The sequence below is a fragment of the Cicer arietinum genome, chromosome 7, assembly GCF_000331145.2.
Source record: "Cicer arietinum cultivar CDC Frontier isolate Library 1 chromosome 7, Cicar.CDCFrontier_v2.0, whole genome shotgun sequence".
NCBI classification, from domain to species: domain Eukaryota; kingdom Viridiplantae; phylum Streptophyta; class Magnoliopsida; order Fabales; family Fabaceae; genus Cicer; species Cicer arietinum.
In genome coordinates this window covers 54,830,530-54,855,469 of record NC_021166.2, presented here as the reverse complement: position 1 = coordinate 54,855,469, position 24,940 = coordinate 54,830,530, and the positions used below count along the sequence as shown (strand labels likewise).

General features: G+C 28.1%; 2 protein-coding genes across 6 annotated transcripts; one reads left to right on the top strand and one right to left on the bottom strand.

The window, feature by feature from the left end:
* Positions 1–11,156: 11,156 nt before the first annotated feature.
* Positions 11,157–19,249, top strand: LOC101489364 (pyridoxine/pyridoxamine 5'-phosphate oxidase 2). Of its 4 annotated transcripts, none has more exons than XR_012161371.1 (8): positions 11,157–11,313; positions 11,405–11,454; positions 11,545–11,602; positions 12,498–12,530; positions 12,622–12,717; positions 13,899–14,066; positions 14,150–14,341; positions 18,958–19,249. XR_012161371.1 is itself a non-coding variant. In XM_004510596.4 (7 exons), the coding sequence occupies exons 1-7, from the start codon at positions 11,230–11,232 to the stop codon at positions 14,249–14,251; spliced, it is 591 nt and encodes a 196-aa protein (XP_004510653.1). In that variant the 5' UTR covers positions 11,157–11,229; the 3' UTR covers positions 14,252–14,583. The 4 variants fall into 4 exon arrangements, 1 of the variants encoding a protein (XP_004510653.1); XR_012161372.1 differs by lacking the exon at positions 18,958–19,249 and adding an exon at positions 16,875–17,643; XR_190234.4 differs by lacking the exon at positions 18,958–19,249 and adding an exon at positions 14,858–15,195.
* LOC101489035 (laccase-6) lies at positions 14,622–18,095 on the bottom strand. 2 transcript variants are annotated; one of them, XM_004510595.4, is made up of 6 exons: positions 17,826–18,093; positions 17,587–17,738; positions 17,068–17,312; positions 16,861–16,989; positions 15,656–16,597; positions 14,622–14,973 (listed from the first exon to the last, which is right to left on the bottom strand). In XM_004510595.4, exons 1-6 carry the CDS (start codon positions 17,943–17,945, stop codon positions 14,843–14,845), a joined length of 1,719 nt encoding a protein of 572 aa, XP_004510652.1. In that variant the 5' UTR covers positions 17,946–18,093; the 3' UTR covers positions 14,622–14,842. The 2 variants fall into 2 exon arrangements, with proteins under 2 accessions (XP_004510652.1, XP_027192969.1); XM_027337168.2 differs by having other exon boundaries at positions 16,861–17,312; positions 17,826–18,095.
* Positions 19,250–24,940: the final 5,691 nt, after the last annotated feature.

Here is a 24,940-nt window from a genome sequence, read left to right as displayed (position 1 = left end):
AAAAAATGAATGCAATGATTATGTAATTAGCTAAAAAAAGTTACTGCCTCCTAATATGCAATGATCTTTTTAAAGAAAACCATGTTGTAAAATGAAATAAAAAAAGATGAAGCATGCATGATTATGCAATACATTACGATGAATATGAGATATAGATAGGGTGGGTTTTTTCATATAGACATGTGACATACATGATTCTTTTTTATTTGATCTTTTCTACGGGTTTTTTCTTAATGTGAATGTTTACTACGGGTGACTATATAGTTCTTAATTGGTTTTTAGAGCACACAACTCAATTCTAAAATATTAAACCCATTAATAGGTAAACTATTTAAATGAAAATATTCTAGAAAATGTCAACTCTAGGTGAAACTTTCATGACAACCAAACAAAATATACATCCAGAAGATTATCATTACATCATCTCTAACTTATCTTAGGTTGCACTCTGCACGTGTATAGAGGTCACTCATAACTGTGTGAATCATGTTAGTGTAATGTGTAGAAAAATAAATAAAATAAACCAATCACCACAATTATAATAAATTACCATAAATATATAGAGTTAATACATAAATTACTAGTAAAAGAATCACCCCGATTAGAACAAATTACCATAAATACATAAATAATCATAAATAAATAAAAATAAAAGAAACAACAAAATTTAAACAAATTATCGTCAATACATATAATTAATGTATAAGTTACCATAAATATATATATATATTTAATTAATGTATAAGTTACCATATAATTAATGTATATATATATACACATAAATTACTAGAAATAAACAAAAGAATCATCACAATTATATACATAATAAAAATATAATAAAATAATTATTAAAAAAAAGAGGGGTAATATAAAAAAATCAAAAATATAATTAATACAAGTAAATAGGTTGGGTTTAACTCTCAAACATCTCAAGTGAAGTCGTCAGTTGTCGCGGCTGGTTTGAAAAAGGAGTTGCCATAAATTTTATTTTATTAAAAAAAATTTAGATAAAACTTAAAATGACGATCTTGAACTAGAAATTTGGATTTGGAAGTCAATTACGAATAGAGAAAATATTATCACCATAAATTGTCTGATAAAATGATTATCCTATAATTAATTATATACAAACTAATTTTTTATTTAATTATTTATATTAATTCAAAAAAAAACCAAAAAAAAAACATGTTATTTACATTTAAGAAAAGAAGGAAACATATTTTTTTTTTGTACAAGGAAATGATCTTGCTCCTTTATATTCCTAGGGGCAGTAGAAAAATCAAAACACGCGTAATTTTTGGTAAATAATATTTGTGGGTTAATTGATGTTATTATTAGTCAATTTAATTTATTATTAAAAAAATCGGTACATAAGGATAAATGAGAAAGAAAAAGGATTATCATATAGTAGGATAATAAAATAAAATAAAAAATCTATTTTTGTAAAACAAAATTTATTTTTTCTACGGGTTGCATCAATTTAAAAGGTGCATGTTTTGTGTAATAATTAAATTCGTCGTAAAATAGTTGTCTCATTTTGACAATGTGTTTATTCTTTCTCTTATTTTTTTAGTGTGAGTTGAAGTGGGTGATTATAGAGAATATTGTATAAGAATAGTGCAATGGAGAATTTACGGTGTTCACATTAGATTCAAACACTACTTAATTTTTTTGAAATGAGTGATTATAAAGAAGGTTGTGTAAGAATGACGCAATAGAGAATTACTAGAGACTTTGTGGGCAGATTCAAGCACCTAAAACTAGTCAATATTTTCTAATCTATTTTTCTTCTCCTTTTAGTGAGAGTCTCATAACACTCTTATTTATATTTAAAATTAGAGTTACATAATTTATAGAAATAAATGTCTACCGTTATGACTAATTAAGTTGAACCCTTAAGTTTTACTTTATCTTTTAAAAAATTTCCTCAAATTCCAAAAATCATAATAAATATAAATCAATCAAATCAAAATTATTCATATTTAATTTACTCCAAACAAATCTCATATTTATTAATTTCATTTTATTTTATATTAAATAAAAAAAGTTTTAAATTATTTTTTTATTACCATGTTATTATTAAACCAAAAAAGTAATAAATAAAAATACATAAAAAGCCTAACATATATCTCTTTTTATTAATAAGCGAATATCACACTAAAATTAAATAAAAATCATATATATATAAAAAATAGAAAGTTAGGGTAAAAAATGGGAACACCCTTTTTAAAATTTATTTTGTGAATAATATAAAAAGTAAGGACAAAATTAGGTGTCGACAACAATTAAATTTTTTTTATATATATTTACTCCATCGAAGTTAATTTTATTTGTTTTTTTATATATCCACTCCACCAAAGTTAATTTTATTTGTTTTTTTATATCTTCACTCTATCAAAGTTAATTTTATTTGATGTGTATCAGACATCAAAATATAAGTATCTCCCTTGTGTTATACATTAAAACATGGGAATCTCTACTGATCAAGATTGAAACTTGGTTTCATTAAGTTATGAAAATGTAACCTCTTTTTATTAAACTCAATTTTGTTGGTGTATGTTTTTTTTTAATTAATGTTAGCCTTACGATGCATGAATAAAATAAGTTTCAAACGCTAAAGGGTGATTTTGATATTTTTGTGGATAAACAATTTTTTGTTAATTTTATTATTGACAAATATCATGGTGAAATTTTGTGTGATGTTGTGCCTGTGGAGGTCGGCCATATTTTGTTAGGGCGACCATGACAATTTGATAAAAAGGTTCATCATGATGATCATATAAACACTTCCCTTTTCTGCATTAAAAAAAAAAAATCATTTACTTCTTAATCTTAAAGAAGTTTATCTTGATCAAACTCAACGAAATCTAAAGAAAAACAAAGAGATCAAAGAACAAAAAAGAAAGTATATCATGCACACTCATGACTCAAGTAGCCAAAATTATTTACCTAAGATAGAAAAGTTATTTTCTAGAGAGCACATGGTTAAAAAATCTTTGTTAACTAGACAATTAGTATATTTTCATTATTGCAATGATTTATGTTTGTCAACTCCACATGATGCTATTACTCCTTTATTAAATTATCGATTGAAAGAGTTTGTTGATGCGTTCCTTAATGAACTTCCTCACGGCTTACCTCCGTTTAGAGGCATTAAACACTACATTGATTTGATTCGCAGTGCTTCTCTACCTAATAGACCTCTTTATAGAAGTAATCCAGAACAAACTAAAGAAATTCAAAGACAAGTCCAAAAACTTTTGAAAAAAAGTTGGGTTCAAGAAAGTCTTAGTCCTTGTGTCATGCTAGTAATATTAGTACCAAAGAAAGATGGCATATGGCGCATATGTACCGATTTTTGTGATATTAATAACATTACAATCAATTATAGACATCTTATACTTAGGCTGAATGATATGTTGGATGAATTGCATGGTACATGTGTATTTTCAAAAATTGACTTAAAAAGTAGTTATCAACAAATTTGAATTAGAGATCGATGAATGGAAAAAGATTTTTAAAACCAACTTTTCCCTTTATGAATGTTTAGTTATGTCATTTGGCCTAACCAATGCCCCTAATACTTCATGAGATTAATGAAACATGTTTTAAGACACTTCATTGGAAAATTTGTGGTTGTTTACTCTGTTCATATTTTTGTGTATAGCTTGAACATGCATGATCATATTGAGCATTTCAAGAGACGTTTGACTTTTTGTTAAAATTATCTCTAAAATCATCCTCATGAATGATTTTGATTTTCTGACAATATAAATTTTTTTACACTACCGAAGTTATTTTTATTTGTTTTTTTTATATATATTCACTCTACTGAAGTTAATTTTATTTGATGTGTATCAGACATTAAAATATAGATATCTCTTTTGTGTTATAGAATAAAACATGGATATTTCTGCCAATCAAAATTCAAATTTTGCTTCATTACATTATGAAAATGTAACCTCTTTCATTAAATATTTTGTTTCAACCAAATGAACAATTGAACATTTTGATGCAGATTGAAACAATAGAAAAATAATATTTGGATACTCTTTCTTCCGTCTACACTTTGAGATAGAGAAAACAAATATAAAAAAAAATGCTCTCATGTATATAATTTATTGACGATGAAATAAAATGAGAAAGATAAAATAAAATAAATAAAAAAGATATTGAATAAGGGAGAAATATCTCAAAATAGTCACTTGAAACAATATATGCTTATCAAGTGATAGCTAGGATAAGACACTATAAAATATGAATATAGTCACTTATTTTCTTCATTAGTAAATAAATAAAATAATAAATCTAATTATATATTTATATCTTTTTTTTTCATCTTCAGCCTTTCATTTCTTACCCATTATTTAGAAGGAAAATATTATTTTACGTTATAAATGATTACAACATGAAATAATCATGATCCTATATTTAATAAAATACATCTTCATTTGCACGATGCATCGACACGAGTCACTAGTATTTGTAATATTTTTGTAGAAGTCTTCGAAAGTTGTCATTTACTGTCAATGTAATATTAGAAATTCAAACAATATTCATTTAGTTTCTTAAATATATTTTTGAAAATCATAAATAATATTGTTTGACATACTATTATGATATGAAAACATTATCTTAACTTGAAGGGTGTGAATGTGGGAGATGGTATTTACTAGAGTATTTTGTTCGTTGTGGTTTTGGATAATGTTTGGAAGATCCAAAACGACTTGGTTTTCTTCCAATGTACGTTCCTTCTGCGGGTGGAATAGTCACCTAGATTAGGTATCAAACCAATTATATTTCTAATTCCACTAATGCATGTTTGTTCTGCAAGTGTGACAACTTGTCCTCAATGCTGGTTTTCTTTGAACAATCCAGAGGATGATTGGGTTGCTCTCAACGGTGACGTGTAGTCAAAGGTTTGGATGGGTTAGTAGTTTATAGAGAGGTAGTTTGTGATCACATTGTTCTTTTACTTTTGGATTCTCTTATTCTTTTGGGGGTTGTATGATATATAAGATGGAACTTTGGGCTTTCTATAAGGATTTGGGGTTGACTTTTTCAACAGGTTTCAGACACAGTGATATCAGATTATACTCTCAAGTAGAGCTGTCAAAAAAGCATCCAACTGCTAGGTTCTTTAATTTTTCTTTTTTGTTAAATCCTTAATATTAGGTCTCTTATTAAAATAATTTTTTTTAAATCTCAGCCCATTATTTCATAGGGCTTAAGAGAGGAGGTTCAGGGGGCTTATAGGCCCCCCAATATTTTGATAATTTAGAGACTTTTTCTTAAAAAAAATTTGAAATTTATTTTTTTCGAAAAAATTAAAAAATAATTTTTTTCTCAAAAAGTTTCGCAAGAAAAATAAATAAAAGATTCTTGAAAAAAATCGATTTTTTTTTTCTCGAATAAAAAAAAACGACATATTTTTTATCGGTAAAAAAATTGAAAAAATTTAAAAAAAAATTGTCAAAAATTAAAAAAAAAAATCGATTTTTTTTATAACGTGGGCCTATAAGCCCACAAAATTTTAGGGGGCTAGGGCTTTATTTTTTAGGGACATTTTAAATTATAATTTTTTTTTGTCCCTCCAACATGTGGGCTGGAGCCAATAATTAAGGAGTTTGTCAAATCGACAGCTCTACTCTCAAGTTACAATGTCCTTGAATCTAAAGACTTGCTTTACTAGACATGTATGATATGGTCTTGCTAGTCGCATAAATAAGATGTTCACAAAGCTTGATTGTTTTAAGGTTTCTCATGTTCACCGTAAAGCCAACCAAGTAGCGGATGCTGTTACTAAATATGGTTTATCTTCATCAAATATTGTTCGTATTTTATGTAATTCTTTTAAAAAAAATTCTTCTTCACTTTGTTGGTCGATAAGAGTTTTGTTGCTTTTCTTATATGCTTTTATCGTTTTTTCGATTTCAGTTTGTCTGAGGCTTGCCCTTTTTTATCCTTAAAAAAATGAATGATCTAATTATGGAATTTTATGAATTATCTTAATTAATTATAATATTATTCATTACATCAATGAGTTGGATTGTTCTTTAGTTAAGCTTCCTTAGTGTCTTTACTCTCTTCTAAAGACTTAGATTGTTCGTAAAGTTGCCATCAAATTCATTTGACTAAAGGAAAATTAGATAAAATCTAAAATAATGATATTAAAATAAAAATTTGAATTTGAAAGTCCATTGCAAATAAAGAATGTATTATCGCCCTGCACCGTTCATTAAAACGGTTATTCTATAAATAATTGTACATAAACTATTATTCATTTAATTATTTATTTTACAAAAAAGAATAATACAAAAAGATAAATTATTTATATTAATCAAAAGAGAAAAAAATAATTTTTTATTAATTTGGTTTGACAATGGAAATGTCTTGTTCATATATATCTCATGGTGTAATAGGAAAATTCAAACACACGTAGTTCTTGGTAGAAAATATTTATGTATTTGTTAATCTTATTATTAATTATGATTATTATTATTGTTTTTTTTTTAAATATTGATAGAAAAGAAATTAACACCAAGGACATAAAAAAATGGAAAAATAGGAAGGTGACATGTTTATTCACTGTTGTAGAGAATATTGGACTTCATTTCATTTTTTTTAGTATAATTCATGTATATAATAAGAAAAGGGATTACTACCTATTTTGATTTGGGTTTTTTCATAAAAATAAAATGGAACTCATGGGTCAACCCATCATCGAACTTCTTTTCTCTTAATTAACTCCCGCTGCAGACAAAACAGAACAATGGAAATGAGTTCACTGCACTTTTTGACTTTTCTTTTGAATCTTTTGATAATTCTGTGTTTTTTTTTGAAATTTCGAAAGAAATGTCACGACCAAGGAACATCGTGGCGGGAACAGAATCAATTTAGGCACCAGAGTCTCAAATGATAATTGTTTTGTTCTTTAAGTTTATAATTATAATCAGGAAAATAATAATAAAAGTATTAACATATTTTTGTTATAAATAGAAAAAATCAACTTTTATAGTTTGGAATTAAGATATATGTTGAAGCGAATAAGCAAAAAAGATAATTTCATAGCAATGATAATTTAAATAAAAATTAATGAGATATTAGAAATAACCAACCAAGCGATCATATAAAATATAGTTAAAATGGCATATGATATTGACGAATTCTAGGCTTCTACCCTCTTTTTCTTTTTTCTTACACTTTTCCAATTTTGTTTTTATAATAGAGTGAGCGATTCAAACACAAAATCCGTTCGATATTTTCTTACTCATCTTTTTCCTTTTTTTCTAAGAGTCACACATACTGTGGTACAATTTGAATTAAAATATTAAGATAGATAAATTTTAAAATTTTAATTAATTAATAAAAAGTTATGATATTGTGTTATAAAATAAAAAATTTTGAATTATTTTTTTATTAGTATATTATTATTAGATAAAAAATATTAAAAAATACATAAAAAATCTAACATATATTCCGTTTTATCAACCAACAAAAATCATATAAAAATATTAAATAAAAATTTTATATTAAAATAATAAAAATAAAAAGTTGAGGTGAAAAATCTAAAACGCCACTTTATTTTAAATAATAATAAAAGTTCGAAAAAATTAAGTGTCATGACTACCTATGACTATGAATCACGTCTAATTTTATTTGATATATTTTATACATTGTATCTACTCCTATTAAGCATTACTGTTGAAATTTCACCTCCTTTTCTTTTTACTAACTGAAATTCCATCTGTTATATATAATTCTAGTTTATTTTAAATATGATTTAATTCTATACAATTACAGTATTTATTTATTTTATTTTATTTTAATTTATATAAATTTAAAAATTGTTACTCTTAATTTTGAGTGTGTCACACAATCCAACCAAATCACACCATATGAACCAATAGAATGATGTCAAAGATTAAAAATAATTTTTTAATTTGTAAGAATTGGATAAAAAAACTTATAAGTAGTTTAACAAAAAAAATCTATAATTACAACAACAAAAATCATATTTAAACCTTCTCATTTAAAAAAATAATTGATGACAATTATTTACCACGTGTTTGATTTATACAATAAATTATATTTAATAAACTATAATTTTATTTTATTTTTATATCTAGACATTTAAAATATACACACTAATAAAACACATATTTATCTTTTAACTAATAAAATACATATTTTGTCTTTCGTACATTATTTTTACAATAAATTATAATTATTTTACTATAACTAACATATCAATAATAAAAAATTATCTCATATATAATTTACATATTAAATTATAAATATTTGAAGCATTTATAATTTATACAGTAAATTATAATTATTTAATTATAATATATTTGCAAAACACCATTCTTGCAAATGAAAAAAAAAATACATTATAATTAGTCACATTTATCTTGGGTAACTCTATTGGTGAATAAAATAACACAAAAGGAATTTAATCAGAAAGTACTCGATTCAAGTTAAAAAAACTAATGTAAATCTACTAATTTACTAATAATATTAGCTATAAAAATAATAATTAGCCACGTTTAAAACACAAGGTAGGCGGGAATGGGACAAAACACTAAAAGTACCAACAAACATATAGCCACCAACCACTACAAATTGGAACAGAAAACAACGGTCACCGCAAAACAAAAGAAAAAATTAAACCATGTTTATGTAATTAGCTGCAAACACATGCTGCAACGAAACCGATACCGATCTCGATTGTACCGAAGATTATGGACGGTCTTATTCACGAAGACTTATTCCATGAATACGGTGGTACTTGCAAATATTTTAACCTTCATGAGTGTTTATTTAACTAGAGTGATTTTTTTATAGAATAAAATATAAATAAAAATTATATTAAAAAAATTAATATATATGATTAAAATGAACACTAAATAATAAATCAGTTTTTTAAATATTTTTTATTTATATTTAATTTTAGAATAGTATATTTATAATGCATGAGATGAGTCTATTGAGAACGAGAAGGGAGGTGCACATAGAAATATTTGCCGTGATTTGCACCTTGTGAAGGCTCTAGATTATGGCGCATTAAGGTTGTATATGTGGATCATGACGAACTGGGTTTTGAACTAGTAAAGAACAAGACAGCCCAAAAGGATTCAGCCCCATTAACTGCAGAACACACACCATTTCTGTTGATATATACTGATACATCATTCTACTTTGAAAATTTGGCAGGTCACAAATCTTCACCTGCAAGTAGGGATGGCAAAAAATTCCGCACTGGCGGATACCTACTTAAATCCGTTTGATTTAGGCGGAGAAAATCCGTTTTGATAGGATGCAGGTGTGGATTTTGTCAGTAATTAAATTTTGGGTACGGGAACGGGTGCGAGATAATGATATTCACCCCGCATTCAAACCCGCCGCGCAAGTAATATTATAGTAATTTTTGAATTTTCTATACATATACATATTAAATATTTTTTTAAATATTAAAAATTATAATTTTATATTTATAGAAAATAATTATTTATTTTATTATTATCTAATAATAATTATATTATTATATTAATTATAATAGATATAATTTTTAAGTTTATAATTTTATATATATAAATGGATGTAGATGTGGGCGGGGAAATCCAAAACTCGGGCGGGAATTTGGTCTAAATTTTATACCCGCTATAAAATATGAAATGGGTACATAATGCATGAGATGAGTCTATTGAGAACGAGAAGGGAGGTGCACATAGAAATATTTGCCGTGATTTGCACCTTGTGAAGGCTCTAGATTATGGCGCATTAAGGTTGTATATGTGGATCATGACGAACTGGGTTTTGAACTAGTAAAGAACAAGACAGCCCAAAAGGATTCAGCCCCATTAACTGCAGAACACACACCATTTCTGTTGATATATACTGATACATCATTCTACTTTGAAAATTTGGCAGGTCACAAATCTTCACCTGCAAGTAGGGATGGCAAAAAATTCCGCACTGGCGGATACCTACTTAAATCCGTTTGATTTAGGCGGAGAAAATCCGTTTTGATAGGATGCAGGTGTGGATTTTGTCAGTAATTAAATTTTGGGTACGGGAACGGGTGCGAGATAATGATATTCACCCCGCATTCAAACCCGCCGCGCAAGTAATATTATAGTAATTTTTGAATTTTCTATACATATACATATTAAATATTTTTTTAAATATTAAAAATTATAATTTTATATTTATAGAAAATAATTATTTATTTTATTATTATCTAATAATAATTATATTATTATATTAATTATAATAGATATAATTTTTAAGTTTATAATTTTATATATATAAATGGATGTAGATGTGGGCGGGGAAATCCAAAACTCGGGCGGGAATTTGGTCTAAATTTTACACCCACTATAAAATATGAAATGGGTACGAGTGCATATTTTCTCTAATTAATCGAGTACGGAGGTGGATGAAGCAAAATCCGCCTCCGATCCATCCGGTTGCCATGCCTAACTGCAACTGCAAGGCTGCCATGCCATGCCATGAAATGCTCCTGACTTCATGTTTAAGTTTGCCGCTCACATTACATTCCCTATTTCAATTGTGTTACATAATAATTCTTATGTGAATGCACAAAACTATACATAATTTAATTATATTTTAAAATATATTATTTAATTACTTTTTTTCATTTTGTGCTTGTGTGTTCAAATAAAGTGGTCAAATGTGTGTTTACACAAAAATTGTTCCTGTGTTACATTGTTTTACCGGTTGATTTTATAAAATAAGTTTTTCAATTTTTAAAAATGTTAATCACATTCACATTTATTAAACCAATATATTTTTCGTTAGTTTGTATTAGTCGTATTTGGTCAAGAAAAATATTGAAAAACAAACCAAACAATGTATTTTAGTGTGATTTTGATTTTTTTCTGTAATAAATCGAATCAAAATGACTCATTATAATTCATCAATTAGAATTATTGAATAAATTTAAGATTTTAATTAATTAAATATAAGTGAAAAGAGATAGAAAAAGCAAAAAAATTTGCACATTTTTAAATGGTTCTAATATTTTTCTAAAAGAAATTGAACTAAATCGATATAATAAACTTAATTTACATCTTATAAATTAACTGATACAAGAAGTAAAATAAAGATGCAAGTATAGATGGGAATTGTAAAAAAAAAAAAAAAGTATAAATGGGACCTAAAAAAAAGATGCAAGTATAGAAGAAAAAATCTGAAGAATTGGGAATGGGAAGCATGGCATGGAAGCAGCTTCTTCTCAACGCTTTAGAATCCAACACTCACCTCAAACACTCTTCTTACATGCAACTCGTAACTCTTTACTTATTTTTATTTATTTTTATTTTTTTTATCTTTTTTATATTTGTTTTTTTTCCATTCGTCGTTTTATCTGTGTTTTCAGGCAACTGTAGGAACCAACGGAAAACCTTCGAATCGCACTGTCGTTTTCAGGTTCTGTTCTTCTCTTTGTCATTTCATGTCCCTTCCTCATACATTCGATTAACGGAAAACTCATCACATGTTATTGTTTTTGTTATTCAGAGGATTCCAAGACAACACTGATAATATCCAAATTAACACTGATACCCGTACTCGCAAGGTATTTCTTTTAATCATTTTTTCTCAAATTGAATTTCAATGCTGGAAATAAATACTTTGTTTTCGTTTCTTTCTAATTTTTCATGGAAATTGGAGTATGCATTCAGAGAAGATATTTACCTGAGGAGCTTAATGCCTCATTTATAAACATTGAAATTTTTACCAATTTAACCTTGGATTATTGTTATACTCCCTGTGTGAGTGATTCATTTGACTATTTCACATATATTAAGGAAAATGCATAAATAAAATAGAGAAAATGATACATTTACCAGATTATCCTTATCAACTATTAGTGTACTAGTAGTTCAAATTGGGATATGGTGAATTGGGGGTGGTGTGCAAGTAGTATCAATTAGAGGATAAAATTGGAAAAATAATTTAATTTTTTATAAATGAATCATTCATTGTGGATGGAGGAACTAGGGAGTAGTTATATTTACTTGTATTCTTAGAAAAGTTATTATACATTCATTCGAAGTTATTCTATAATTTATGAAATAGTTTTAAATCTTTTTAGAACATCTTTGAAGTTGGCCTACTCAATATATATATATATATATTTTAATTTGACGGTCGTATTGGTGAAACTCAGTGTTCATATAAGCTATTAAGTGGAGTAGCTCTGGTTAGACTACTCTTGGTATAAATTGATACCTTCTCATGCATTAAAATCATATGTTACAATACAATTTATATGCAATTGAGTTTTATTTTAGTTTTGACAATTTTTAAATAGCTTATTTTTAAGTAATAGTCTTTTTTAGCTTTCTGAACGATGATTTTTGTCAAAGAAAAAAGTTATCCTGTTATGTAAGCTTCCATAGTTGAATGATTAAGATTTTCATTGAAAAGTTATTTACTTGGAAGTGTCTATTGCCTTATTTGTAGTACAGATTGAAGAGCTCAAGCTATGCTCCTCTGCTGAGGTAATTATTTTCTGAGGTGTTCTTTTTTAAAAACAAAAACAAAATGCTAAGGGGCTTAGATTTTGAGACTTAGTATGGTTCTTGTGGTTAGATATGTTGGTATTTCACAGATTCCTGGGAGCAATTCCGGATAAATGGACATGTAGATATCATCGATGGGACGAATCCTGATCTGCTAAAACTTAAGGTATGATTAGAGGTTATTAGTTATTTTTGAATCACATTCTGTAAAGTTTTTGTTCCTTTTTCCACTTGTTATTGATCTAGTGTGATTAGCACATTGCTACATAAATGTTGCTTGAGTTTTTATGCTAAGTTGTGTTGTGAAAAGGAAAAAGTACTCTAGGTAAAGCAATTGTACTCTTTATAACCAATTGTTTCTTTCTCTATTGGGGAGAAGTGCAATGCCTAGCAATTTTACCTTGAGCTAGATGATAATGCTTTTGAGCTTTTATGCTTAAGGGATTGAGTAAGATAAATGAACCTGTTATTAAGTGCAACTTGAATTGCCTTTAGTGATTTGAGGATGAACCAGCTAAAGATAAGGTAAGATTAAATCAAAATGTGGCGGCCTGGCGGACACCTGAACTAAGCATGTGGCCAACTGCTTCACCTTTTTGAGTTTCCTTAGAATGTGTGTGAAAAATCATATATAATTAACTGACTAAATAACTCAAACAAATCTACCGTATGACTTAAACATCTTTAATTGAAGCTACTTTTTATTATTAAATATGTGGGACTTGGGAATTTGGACTTTGTATTAACATGCTCCCTACAAAATCAAGGAACTTGAATTCTACCTCATCAACATAGGGAAAGCAAAACAAAATTGTTTGTCTAAACAACTGAATTTAGCGCTTGTAGCATAAGGGTTTATCATATACGTGTTTATGTATAAGCTTGCTCTATAACAAAAAGTAAAATATAATCAAATTGTTTTCATATAAGAAATACACCCTCCGGCCTTATTTATATATAAGCAAAAGTAGGTCAAAAAAAGGTGATGTAGTTCAAATCCTCCGGCCTTATGTATAAGCAAAAGTGGATCAAAGTAAGTTGTTTTCATAAGCTATCCCGAATAACTTATCAAAATAAACTGAAAACGGCTTACGAACATGCCATAAATTGTTTCCATAAGCTCTCTCAAACAGTTTTAGAAGTATTTTTGCCAGTAGATAAACTCAAATGTCAATCCAAACACGTTCCAAAACTCATAAAAGGAGTTGTTGGGTTTGGTATCTTTCATTCTAGCATAATATATTTCCAGGTCATTGAATAGGTTTCTCTTTAGTCTTTTCTATTAAGTTTGGATGCTATTGAAAAAATACTAAAATAATCCCTTCGGTTTATCAATTCATAATGCAGCAAAGAGAAAAATCCTGGTTTGCCAGTTCCACGAGATCAAGGTCGCAATATTTGTGGCCGAACCCAGGACTTCCCTGTCTAAATGAACAAACACAACCAGAAATGTCATTGGATCCTTCTATAGGTCCAGTTGATGCTTTTTGTCTCCTGATTCTAGAACCAGATCAGGTACTAATTATGCCTCTTCTAGTCTTACATTAATAACTGCCTTTTCTCTTTCACATATTCACTATGGTTTCTACCATTTATAGGTTGATTACTTGAATCTAAAGAGTAACCAGAGGCTAACATTCAGATCAAGTTTGAGTGATGCATCAAAGAAATGCTGGATTATGGAGAGGGTCAACCTGTGATTTCTTATCTGTCATATATGTAGATTTCATTGCAATCAACAAATTGCATGTTGTGAGAGCATCGAAGAGAGAATTGACTGGAGTGTGCTGGTAAGATTTTTACATTTAATAAGAGTCACTGTGTCAGCTTTCATGCCCTATAACTTTCTGAGCAGTTGAATATTGTACTTGTTCAATGTAAACCTAGTAAGCTTGGATAATAATTGGCCTCTTGTGTATAATAATGACATCTTATTGAAAATTAGGGCAGAGGCGGTTACTTGTTAAGAACTGGAGTCTGGTGTAGTATCTTATCACTTTGACTTCCAATAATATCAAAAGGTTTTAGTTTATATTAGAATTTTGATGAATTAGGGTATATAAATTAAACTAAAGGAAAATAAATTTGCGTTCATCTATTCATTTTGCTTCTTTACATCCATACATTTTGTTTTTTGTGTTTTGATGACAAATCCATAAAATTTTCTTTTGAAAGAAATGCACCAGTGCCGCATTTTACAGTACAGACTTGGAGCTAAAGAACACTCAATCTTGAAAAAAAGATCACACAGTTATCTGTTAGTACTATTTGTTATGATCTGATGGTAGTCTTTAACATGGTGGCAGGTCAGGTGGGGGATGTGGTAAGGACTCCAAATCTCCTTTTCCATTCTTCACTATAAATACCATTCCTAGTCCCCATGATTGGTGTATATCAATGTGGCAGTGCATGTACCACACACCTGCAAAAAGTTATGTTACTGACTATAAGAAATGAATAATTCCTTCAGCCAAAAAGATAAAAAAGAAATCAATAGTCTCTTGATGTTTCAGTGATGAATTTGGCTCCTCTAAAATGAGTATAGTGTTAAGTGAGAAAATTAAGAATTGTTATAATATACCTGCAGTATTCAACTTTGATTTGTAAATCAATGATTGATATTTGATAATACTTACTTTTACCATCAAAAGTGAGTCACTTACTTTAGAGAAGTCAAATTTTTTAGTAAAACAATAAAACAACAATCAAGCCTTATACCACTATGTAGGGTTGGCTACATAGATCAAACGACGCCATAACGTTCTATCATATAGTATATCTCTTTTCAATTCATTAATATCTAGGTCTTTCCTTATAGTTTTTCTCGGTCTTCCCATGACTCTAGCAATTTGACTACCCTTTATTTGATCTACTCTCGTTACTACAAAATCTATAGGTCTCCTCTCCAAAGGCCCAAACCACCTCACCTATGCTGATTTTCTACAATCTATTCTACTATAGATGCTACTCCAACTCTCTCTCTAATATTGTCATTCTTAATCCTATCTCGTCTAGTTTTTCCACACGCCCAACGCAACATTTGCATCTGTGCTACACCCATAAATAAAACAAAAGAAAATAGAAATATACATTGAGGTGTATACCTGGATTATCAGCTACGAAACGGACTGCTGCCCATCCACCGACCGGAACTCCAATTGTATTCATGTACGGGGGATCCACTAAATTGAATTGTGCAGCTAGTGGATCATAGTTTCCTGTGCCATATCCTACAACATAAAAGCTGTAGCCATGGATGTGAATTGGGTGGTTTTCAATATTGACTGTCCCTGTGTTCTGCAAAATGAGTTGCACCTTGGTACCATATTCAAGGACCTTAGTTCTAGTCCCATTCAACGACTCTGTGTCGTACGGAATGTTATTAGGGGCACCATTAACGAAGTCATAGAACTTAGAGGGTGCATCGGGAAAATCTTCAGTATATGATCCATTGATCTTTTTATAATAAGCTTCAAGGATTGAAATACTGGGATGAACAAAACTTATATTGTTCATGGAAGCAGTCAGCACGCCATTATTCATGGCTTGACAGTTTTGCTTTGGTGTCTTTGAATGGCACTTTTGAACATTCAATCCAATGGTGATGAATATGTTTTTATCAATTTCTTTGAAAACATTTGCTAGATTTAGGCTCCTTAATCCATCCATGAATCTCTTAACAGCTAGCTTATCATCAAGTTTAGGCAATTTAGCTGGTAAATATGAACTATCTGATGCGGCCCCTATATAGTTGAAGTAGGCAATGGCTGAAACATTTTGATATTTGACAATCCTGCCAGATTTGTAAGGTGCCACAACCATGGAGTATTTTCCTACTGGTTGATCAGCTGAGACTAGAACATTTAATGTTTGGCCTGGTCCAAGCATAACCATGTCTGTGGCGAACGGCTTTGTGTATTCACCATCAGCTTCCACGATTGTTACGTTATGATTAGCAATGGCAAAGAAGTTCTCAGTGTTTAAACCCGCATTAATCAGTCTTAACAAGTAGGTCTTTCCCTGAATCACATTAAGTTGGTACACATCTGAAAATATGATGGGAAATGAAACATATCAATAAAAACTGAAGACAGAAGAAAATTTAACTTACAAGAGAAGTTGTGAGCTATCAGTGCCAATGTAGTCTCATGGACATTGTTATGATGTCAATAGATTCTTGGTGAAAAATATCCCACAAAATAATCACTGACTTTGTTAGTTGTATACAATTTTAAGCTACCCCATTCAATAAAATCACTATTTTCACAATTACTTGTTACTTGTTATCTTCTTTTATTATCTAAAATACCATTAATGGAGCAGTTGTAGTTGGGGCCTGGATGACTGTTGATGGTATACGCATCTGCTTTAGGTGGAGCTCCTCCACTCACTAGAGTGGAATGCTCAATTTGTTGGAGATCCTGCAGCCAATATTCACCTGCGATAATTCGAATCAGCTCACAACATACAACATGTAACACTGAATTCAAACATAAGGAGCCACCTTGTAAGTTACCTAGTATGATTATTTGCTCTTGATAAGGAATCTTAAATGGGAGAGGTACCATATTCTTTGGATAAACAACCATAGCTCCATGAACAGTTCCTCTTAGCCAAGAAACATGAGCATGCCAGAAGAAAGTTCCCTTCTGATTCTCCACTGTAAAATTATAGGTGAAACTCTGGCCTGCTTGAATTGGACACTGTGTAATATAGGATGGTCCATCATACCAGCATGATCGTCTTTGTCGAATACCATGCCTAAAATTTGAAATTCAAGTTTGTTAGTTAAAATATTATCATTAACAATATTAGAGTTGTGTTATTTGGACAACAAAGTTCGACAACAAACATGAAAATTGTGGTTAATGATATTCAAATATATGGTTAATTAAGTTCAGTGGAGGGTTAATGAGTTGTGACACCTTGTTATATTTGTTAACCATTCACTGAATGTAATTAACCACATATTTAGATTGTGTTAACCATCTCAATTGTTGTCAAATTTATGTGTCAATATGATTGAGATTATTACCAGTGAATTGTAACATTGAAAGGTGTCTCATTGGTAACCTTGACTATGATTCTATCATCTTCTTGTGCATAAACAACAGGTCCTGGAAACATACCATTGACTGTGACAATGTCTTTGGAGTTGCAAAGTTTGGCAACTCTTTTAGTTTGAACCTGTATATGAACCAATAAGCACATCAACAAATAGAGAAAGTCAAACATAGTGACATAATATGCACTTCCTAATGAAAAAAATTGTACCTTGAAATCATAGAACCTTGTTGATTCACTCCTTGCACTTCCATGTACCATAAGTTTCACATTGTAGATAGTACATATCACACTAAACCACAACACTAACAAGGTGACTAAGTTAACCATTTTGAGAAGATGTGAGTATAGATTGTGGCACAAGGTAGAATGGAAGAGAATCCCTTATAAAAGAGTGAGATTTCCTTTTTTGGTAGATTTATTTTATCAAAAGAAAGTTAGAAAAAGTATATGCAGGTTGTATTCTATTTGTCAGCTTTCATGATTCACCATCTAGCGTGAACGTGAATTTGGTGATAATAAGGTGTTGGGATGTGATTATTCAACATGGCCACATTGGTAGGGAAGGTTTCAACATAAACTTTTAACCCCTTCTATATGTTTTTATCAATTCTCTTATTTCTTGTCAACAATTTTTGTTACAAATCATATCATTGACTGAGAATAGAGGACACACATGTCTCTAAACATGCTCTATATTAAACCCCACCACAATAAGCCATCCTTTGTATTCTACTTGTTTTTCCATTAATTTGAATGTTTTTATTACTTTTTTTATATTAAGTTTTAATCAAAAGTTGAATATTTCTTCAAGAAACATCAAATTGATTATTAATAATGAAAACCATATGGCATAAACTCAAACTACAAAGAAAATTATCCATTTGGCTATGAACGATATAAACTAATCATATTGTGTGACAAATTTTTCATCGACAAATGTTAACTGTTAGTATGTTATGTTAGTTAGTAGTCAGGGTTCAAACCTAGACTTCCTTCTCAAACTCATTTGGGTGGTTGAGTTATATTGGAAACCAAATCAATTTATTAATTAAACTAATGACTTTTTAGAAATTCATTTAGATATGTTTTTATACCTTTCCAACTTAGTACTGAGAAAAATATTTTGTGTGACACAATTAGTAGATAATTGAATCTTTAAACATCTATTAGGAAATATTAATATCATAAATGGATCTTAATATGGATTAATATTTTAGATGTTAGTTGGAGATACCTTGGATTGAAACAACAACTTCCAATTTAGTGAGTTTCTCTTGTCTAGTCAAAATTGACATTATTAATGCAGCTGTAAATTAATTATTATTCTATTATTCTGCAGATACAAAGCAATTGAATTTTTAGCGTTGAATAAATAAAACATTGATGAAAAGACAAATATTTAGACAACAGTGAAAAGACAAAGATTTAGACAACACAACTTTCATGATCACTTAGTATTTGGGGAAAGAGGTGAGTAAAAGATGGGTTGCTTTGTTTTGCTTTTATTGGACATCTTCGTCTTTTCAATCATAAGCATAGTTGATGCACGCCTTCACAAAACTAGACCACCATTATTTGGATAAACTATACTTATAGAATTGCACAACAAGCTACCTTGTATTTTCTTTACATATCTAGTTATTTATAGTGGTATATATAATAGGGTAGAAAAGTGTTAGATGTGATATTCACTAAAGTAAATCTTTAAAAATTGTTCAAAATTTAGACAATGGTTGATGGTTTAGGATTCTCTACATCCTTGCGATTAAAACAATGATTTTCTCGACATTGATTAAACAAATACACGAGAACACATCTATAAATTAAATTTTGAATCACTAGTATTTGTTTTCCTATTTTTTTTTTCAAACTGACATTGATTAGGTTAGGATATCATACTGTTAAGACGAGTAATATTGTGAACTTCTATGTACTCATAAAGAGTAGTATTATATGTTGCTTCTAAAGATGTATGTGGTGCGATTTAGATCGATTATGAAAACAAATTCATTTGAATTAAAGATTAAAATACTCGCGGTTTGCTTTTGAACGATATGATTAAAAAAAATTGTTCGATCCAAATTTAATACAATCTAAATTAGATCAATTTTTTGTTGCTTCAATTGTAAGACCAATATTATAAATTAACATTAAAATAAATTTTTTGAAATAAAATATGATATATATATATATATATATATATATAATATTAAAAACTAACATTACAAAATAACATAACTCAATTATATTTTAAATATATTCAATAGTAACAAAAAGTATATTAAATTAAATAAATAGGTATATTATATATGTAATTTGGTTCAATTTTTAGAAAAATTCAAAATTAGATTTGATCCGAGTGATTTTCACAAAAAAGATCAAATTATATTTGATTTTGTACGGTTTTAATTTCAATGTGAGCACCCTAGTTGCTACTGTAGACCATCTGATAGACTTTCCTATGTAGAAGCCACCATTTCTAATTAATGCCAGCAATGCATGTATTATGCATGGTTCTTTTTCTAAATAGATTCCTTTGCAAAGGAAACATTACAACACTTATTTTTATATTGTACTAGTTATTAATTTATTTTATACCTCATGCAACTTACTGCAAATGCATCCAATTAAACAATCGATTATCTCGAATGAATTTAATTAATCAACTTATGAATAGATGTGACTTTGAGGTAGGGCCCTTAACAAAATTACCAAGTCCCTACAAAAAATTGTGCACCATCAAATGAAAAAAATTCTGATTCCATTGGATAACCCTGGTCGCATGAGCAATAATTAAAGAGAATTTTTGAACTTTAGATTTATTTTTTGAGTAAAAAAGAATCAATTTTTATTAATTAATTTTTGTAATATACACTAGATGTTTATTTATGTGTTTTGATAAATTACTAATGGAATTAATATTTTAAAATATATAATTATGAATATTTTGTATGCAATTTAATGTGTATATATTTGTTGGATCAACTTTTTTTATAAGGAAAATTCAATTGAAGGAAACACTTCATGCGATGAGTATGATCTACTTGCGGTTGTACGTACGTTCATCAAACTTTTTACAAGATTCCTTCCCCCCACTAACTCTTATCATCTTCAAATTACAAGATTCGAAATTTATCCAAATTGTTGTGAATTTTGAATCATTGAATTAAGAACAATCATATTAATAATATAAATTCTTTAATATAAATTCTTTCAAGTATATGTTGTATAAGACCTACATTTTTTTTAGTACAATTATATATACCTACGTTTTAATCTAGTATGAGATTTCTTATTCACTATTAACAACAATCCAACAATTATTGTGAGTGTCAAATGTGAACAATTTATGTAAACTCGGCATAAACTATTTTCATAAATTATATATATTGTAAACAATTTATGTGGATATCATACATTGTTTTCATTAAGTTATTTTTGCATAGTTAAACAAAAAAAGTGTATGTAGAAACAAGCTTTCTCTAATTTCCTCTTATCAAATCACCCTTGATTTCAAATGATGGACAGTTGGCAAATAATGACACTCTTTGAGAGACACTTGAAGGACAAGCCTTATATTTGCAAAATAGATGATTGTGTCCGATGCATGCCATGATATTTATATATATAGAAACTTTTAAAACACGCTTATAGCCAGCGTGTAATGTTGTCGTGCCAACTGTAGCAAATATAAATTAAGGATCCTCATGAATAATTGTGGATGGTTTTGTTTCCATCTCCCATAACTTCATGTACATCCTCATGCTACCTTTTGTCATGCACATTTCCTATTTAAGCTAAGTTTCCCCCCCTTTTTTTAGAATAAATATAAAGAATATTCTTTATATAGATGATTTGTATGATCGATACATTATGGAGATCAATATTTAAAATATTATTAAAATTTTCACGATAATTTATAATACCTTTTAAAAATAATAATTTATCTTTGTATTTAATGATAATACGGTAACTTAATCGACGTCGATTCAATACGAAATATATATTTATTTTTTCTTTATATTTATCGAATTAGTGTCATTTAAGTTACTAGGTGGACTGAAGTTTATATTAAAATTTATATATATAAATTGATATAGCATGTAGAACTGTAAAAATAAATATATAGACATCGTTGAGCTCAATATAGAAAAATAAAACTAAAAGAAAGATTGATTATTTAAAATTAATTCAAAGAAAAATATGATTACAATGAGAATATAATACATTTTATACCGTGATTGTAACTAACTTAGAAGTTAATACTAATCAACTTGAGTGTTTAGTATCACTTATTGTGATTTTGGTTCTTACATAATTTTATGCATTCATTAATTGCGTTTGTGCTATTGAATTAACATTTAGGTTATTTTTGTCATCTCGCGGCTTATTTTAATTCATTTTGGTTATTAACTAATCATGTGCACCCAATAAGTACGTTTATGTCATTGGATTAACATTTAAGTCATTTTTATCATCCTTCGGTTTACTCTAATCCATTTTGGTTTGTTAACTAATTTTGTGCATCCAATAAATGTATTTGTGTCATTGAATTAACACTTAGGTCACTTTTGTCCTCTCTCGACTTATTCTAATCCATTCTTAGCCAATGTAGTTCGTCCAATAATTGCGTTTGTGTCACTAGATTAACATTTAGGTTATTTTTCGTCATCCCTTGACTTATTCTAATCCATTTTGGTTCTTAACCAATCTTGTGCATCCATTAAGTGTGTTTGTGTCGTTGGATTAACATTTATATCATTTTCGTCATCCCTCGACATATTTTAATCCATTTTGGTTGTTAACTAATTTTGTGCATCCAATAAGTGTGTTTGTATTCTTGAATTAACATTTATGTAATTTTCGTCATCATTTGACTTATTCTAATCCATTTTAGTATGCTAACCAACTTTGTGCATCCAATAAATGTGTTTGTTTTATTAGATTAACATTTAGGTCACTTTCATCCTCCATCTACTTCTTGTGATTATTGTGATTTTGCAAAACTGCAAGTAATAACTTTTGTAAATTTATAACAGTGATATACCATAAATTTGAAAAATGCATTGAAATCACAAACACACATTATGTCTAACATTTTCACCTGATCGCAAAATTGATCAATCTATTTCAAAATCTACGTTTTGATCAATCTTTTAGATTTTTTGACTAAAAAAATAGTGACATGTCTTATTCTAAATGATATGACATATAATTTGACAATGTAGAATAAAAAACACTTATGACATTGCAAGAAATCCCCTAATTTTTTTTTTCAACTTTAGAAATTATTTATTTTTATAATTTAATTAAATAGCATGTAAATAATTAAACCAACTACATGATTATATATCATCAAATCACATGATAACATTTAAAATCTATCACATCACTATTTTTATATCTAGAAGTTTGAGAGAGAAGTCAAAATTAAGAAATTTTAAAATAAGAAGATCAATTTAAAAAACAAATGAAAATAGAAAATCAAAATTATAATTATGTTATCACTACTCTTTTGCGTGTATATGTATCTATATAGAAAGATGTTGGTATTTCCTCTTAAATTGCCGGTGCACTATATATGGAAGTCATTACAATACTTCATAAATTCTAAATCTTAATTTTCGGTGTGATCCTTCTTCTCTCTTCTCTCTTCTCATTTTTATTTTTGTTTCTGTTTAGTGCCTATATATTTTGAGTTCACAAAGGAGATAAATTATGCAGACATTTATCAACAAAAGAGACCGATGCATGGTTTTTGCTCAAAGTACATGTTGATACATATCTATGCATACTTTCTGAAATCTCTCTTTCGATTTGTACAATGTATTAACTATAACATGACATATATACTCATTCAGTTTTCTATTATACGTAAAAACAATGTCTCAAATTTAGGTTAATATTAAGTAAAAATTAACTACTTTTCATGCTATTATTAATAATATATCTTTTATTTTATTCTAAAATATTTAATGTATATATATTTTTTTATAGGTAAATGTTAATATATTAAGTTAATATTTTTTTCCTTTACTAAGATTTGGATTTGAAATTTGATCATTTCACCTTCAAACTTATTCAATTTTTAGTTCAAACTACTTGAGTTATCCAACATCCCATATTTAATGTATATAGTTAAGTGTTTAATATTAAAAAGTGAAACTTTAGTAAATTTAATTTATGTTTAATACGAAATCTAAAAAATATTAAACTTAATTGAATTTTTTAATATATGTGAAAATAGTTTTTTTTTTTTTTTTTTTTACTAATATTAGGGAATGGAGGGATGATATGCTCATAGACTTTGAAGCTCAATTGGTGCCATATATAAGCTTGAAAAAGGATGATGATGCTTCTTTAAAAAATATAATTTTAGTTCCTCACAAATCATAAAAAATTCCACTTTAGTCTTTCATAAAACACAAAAAAAAAACTCATTTTAGTCTATAAACTGTAATTTTGATCCTTTCATGAAGGGAGATTTTAATTAATTTTTTAGCACCATATTGCCTCAAAATTGTTGTGAAGACTTAAATATCTCTGATTTTTGTATTAAATGCACATGGATCATTGCATAATTAGTGGATGAAAATTGACAAACGACTTACTTGTCTCGATAAATTTCTCTAAGAAATTAAAAATAGTTTTATTTTAAGGACTAATTTGAACTTGGTGTTTTTTTGTAAGGGATTAAAATAAGTCTTCGTACAAAAGAAAAAATAAATTGTATAAAATCTATTTAACAACGAAGGTGACTTCTACTTAGAGGAAGTGATCCACATGTAATCATAAAAATAAAATTCAAGTTAAAACAAAAACAATATTGTCATTGTGACTATTCTATTCTAAGATATAAATTCAACAAGTGTGGGAAACCTAATTCATTGTAGCTTTTGTTGAAGGGGCACAAAGGAAAAACAGTAGATACGGTTGATGCTAACAAATATCTTTAAGATATTTATTAACTATTAAAAAGTAGACCTCTCAATTTCACAAATCTCTTCATTATTGGTTACAAACCTCTTAATTATTGATTTCAGCTCATATATTGGAAGAGTAAAAAAAAATTTATAGTGAAAAAAATCTTAAAAAAGAAAGCCCCAACATTAAAAAAGTCTTAAAATTTTGTGGGTTTAATGAATTTATAGGCCAACTTTTTTTAAAAAAAAAATTGTTTTTCTTTTTTTAAATTGACAAGAATTTTTATTTTATTTTGCGAAATAATTTTTTTTTTATTTTTTCTTAAAATTTTCTGATAAAAAATTATTTACAATTATGTTTTTTGAAATTTTTTTAATTCGAAAAAAAAATTGATTTTT